Source organism: Fonticula alba (assembly GCF_000388065.1).
Source record: "Fonticula alba strain ATCC 38817 unplaced genomic scaffold supercont2.11, whole genome shotgun sequence".
Classification (NCBI taxonomy): domain Eukaryota; order Rotosphaerida; family Fonticulaceae; genus Fonticula; species Fonticula alba.
In genome coordinates, this window is record NW_009242981.1 from 144379 (window position 1) to 146389 (window position 2011).

At 70.9% G+C, this 2011-nt stretch overlaps 1 protein-coding gene across 1 annotated transcript in view; it reads right to left on the reverse strand.

The window, feature by feature from the left end:
* H696_05435 (hypothetical protein) overlaps positions 1-1367 on the reverse strand; it is a gene marked incomplete at both ends in the record, with an annotated part of 5826 nt that extends 4459 nt beyond the window's left edge. The window contains 5 exons of the mRNA XM_009499269.1: positions 21-123; positions 265-422; positions 575-693; positions 785-1024; positions 1131-1367. Of these exons, the coding sequence (XP_009497544.1) occupies positions 21-123; positions 265-422; positions 575-693; positions 785-1024; positions 1131-1367 (857 nt within the window). The remainder of the gene's footprint in view (positions 1-20; positions 124-264; positions 423-574; positions 694-784; positions 1025-1130) is intronic.
* Between the last annotated feature and the right edge of the window lie 644 nt (positions 1368-2011).

Below are 2011 nucleotides of genomic sequence, written 5' to 3' on the forward strand. Positions count from 1 at the left end.
CCCCCCCCTGAGCCGCGCACGGGCACGCACCGCCGGAGATGTTGAGCACCTTGACGAAGAGGCTCACGTCGTCGCACGCCGGGTGGCCGATGGCTAGGAAGCAACCGACCGACACTCGCAGAGCTGGCCGGCCCCGGCACGGGGCGGCGAGGGGACAGGCGGAGAGGCAGGCGCGCGTACAGCAAGGGAGTCAGCGCGCCCGAAGCAGCCCGGCCACAGCGAGGACCCCACCCCCGCCCAGGCCCCCGGGCCACGCGCACGTACAGTTGCCGGTGTCCAGGAACACATAGCTGTCCTTGTCGCGATTGAGCCTCGCCATGACCCCGTGAACCACGGTGGTGCTCGCCACCTCGAGGGCATTCGCCATCTCCAGCTTCACCAGCGGCGAGAACACCTTCTGGTAGTGCTCCGCCGAGAGGAAGCTGCACGCCAGGCGCCAGGCACATCACCGCGCGCGCAGACACGTCGGTCAGCCGGCAGACCCTCCGCCAGGGGGGCGAGGCGCGTGTCCCCCTCTTCCGGAATCCCCGCGGCCCTGGCACACACACACACACACACACACACACACACGCACAACTTCGGCACTCGCACGAAGGACGGCCGGCCTTTCTTCGGCACCGCCGTCTTTTGCGGGCTGTTCGTCTCCGTGCCCTCCGCATGCAGTGCGGCCTGCCTGCAGCACTGCGGCCACGCCTAGCCAGGCCGAGTGGCAGGCAGGGGCGGGGCCAATCTGTCAGCACGGAATGCCTCCGGGCCGGCGGGCGACACACCCCCCGGGCCGTACCTTTGCCTTCCGCGAGGGCAGCAGCTCGTCCGTGATGTGGGTCGGCATCAATACCCTCGACCAGTAAATTAGATGCCCGTCCTCCAGGCCCGAGTTAATGCACGCCTCGCAGCACACCACCGGGCCCAGGTTGGGGAAAGTGCCGACGGAGAGCTCCGACACGTCCGACACCCCGCACATGAAACAATCGATGAGCAAGTGGCCGAGCCGGTGCTCCCGGTGCAGCCACAGCGAACAGTGCTGCGCGCCCGACAGGGGGGGGGGGGCCGCCGCCCGCGGCATGGTCCTGCGTCAGTCGGCCGCCATGCGCGAATCCCAGCCCTGGGTATTTGCCCCCTCGACGCACCTTCTTCCGGGCCATGTGCCAAACGAGGTGGCTCTCTTGGTAGAGTGACCATGCGCCGTTGCAAAACCACCGCTGGCAGTCGCCGCACTGGCCCAGACACCCGGGGTCGGTGGTCTGGCATATTTCGCAAGCCGCGGCGGTGGTCGTGCCGCCGACCTCGTCGCGGTCGGCCGGCACATCGGCGCCGGCCTTCCGCTGGGGGCAGCAGGCCATGTGGCGAACGTCCTCCTCGGTCATGGTGATGGGTCGGGGCGCTGCGCGCGCGCCCGGCCGGGAGGTCGAAGCAGCAAGGCAGTTAGCATCACGAAGGGGGCCCGCTGCCGGCGGGCCATGCCACACGGCCAGGGCAGGGGGCGGGCGAAGCGGCGCGTCTGGCAGCGCCAGCACAGTCTCGATGTCGGGGACGCACTGTCAACAAGGCAGAGAGGGGGGGGGGGGCAAACGAGAGAGAGAGAGAGTTTGGGAAGAGGCGGTCGAAGGCCTGCGGGTCGCTGTGACAAGGAGCGCGGTCATGCCCGGGGCCGCGGGCCGCCCCGCCAAGCCGAGCCGCCTTAAGTAGTCGGGCCCCCGGCCGGGGGTGCCATGCCACCCCCGGCCGGAGGGTAGCCCCGCCGGGGTGTGCCGACGGCTGGCCGGTACTCCCCCCTGCGCCGGGTCGCCCTCGCGAGGCCGCCGCCTCCTCCCGCCCCCGGCCAAGGGCGCCAGCAGCGCGCACGCGGCCCCCCCCCCCCGCCCGCCCACCCGCCTTTATCCCTCCCACCCTCCCTGCGGGGCATGCCACGCTCGGGGACCTGGTCCCGCGGTTCCTAAACTAATCCCACGGACCCGCATCCCGTTTGGGCGATCCAGTTAAGGCGGTGCCGCGTCGCCGGCCCGCCCCA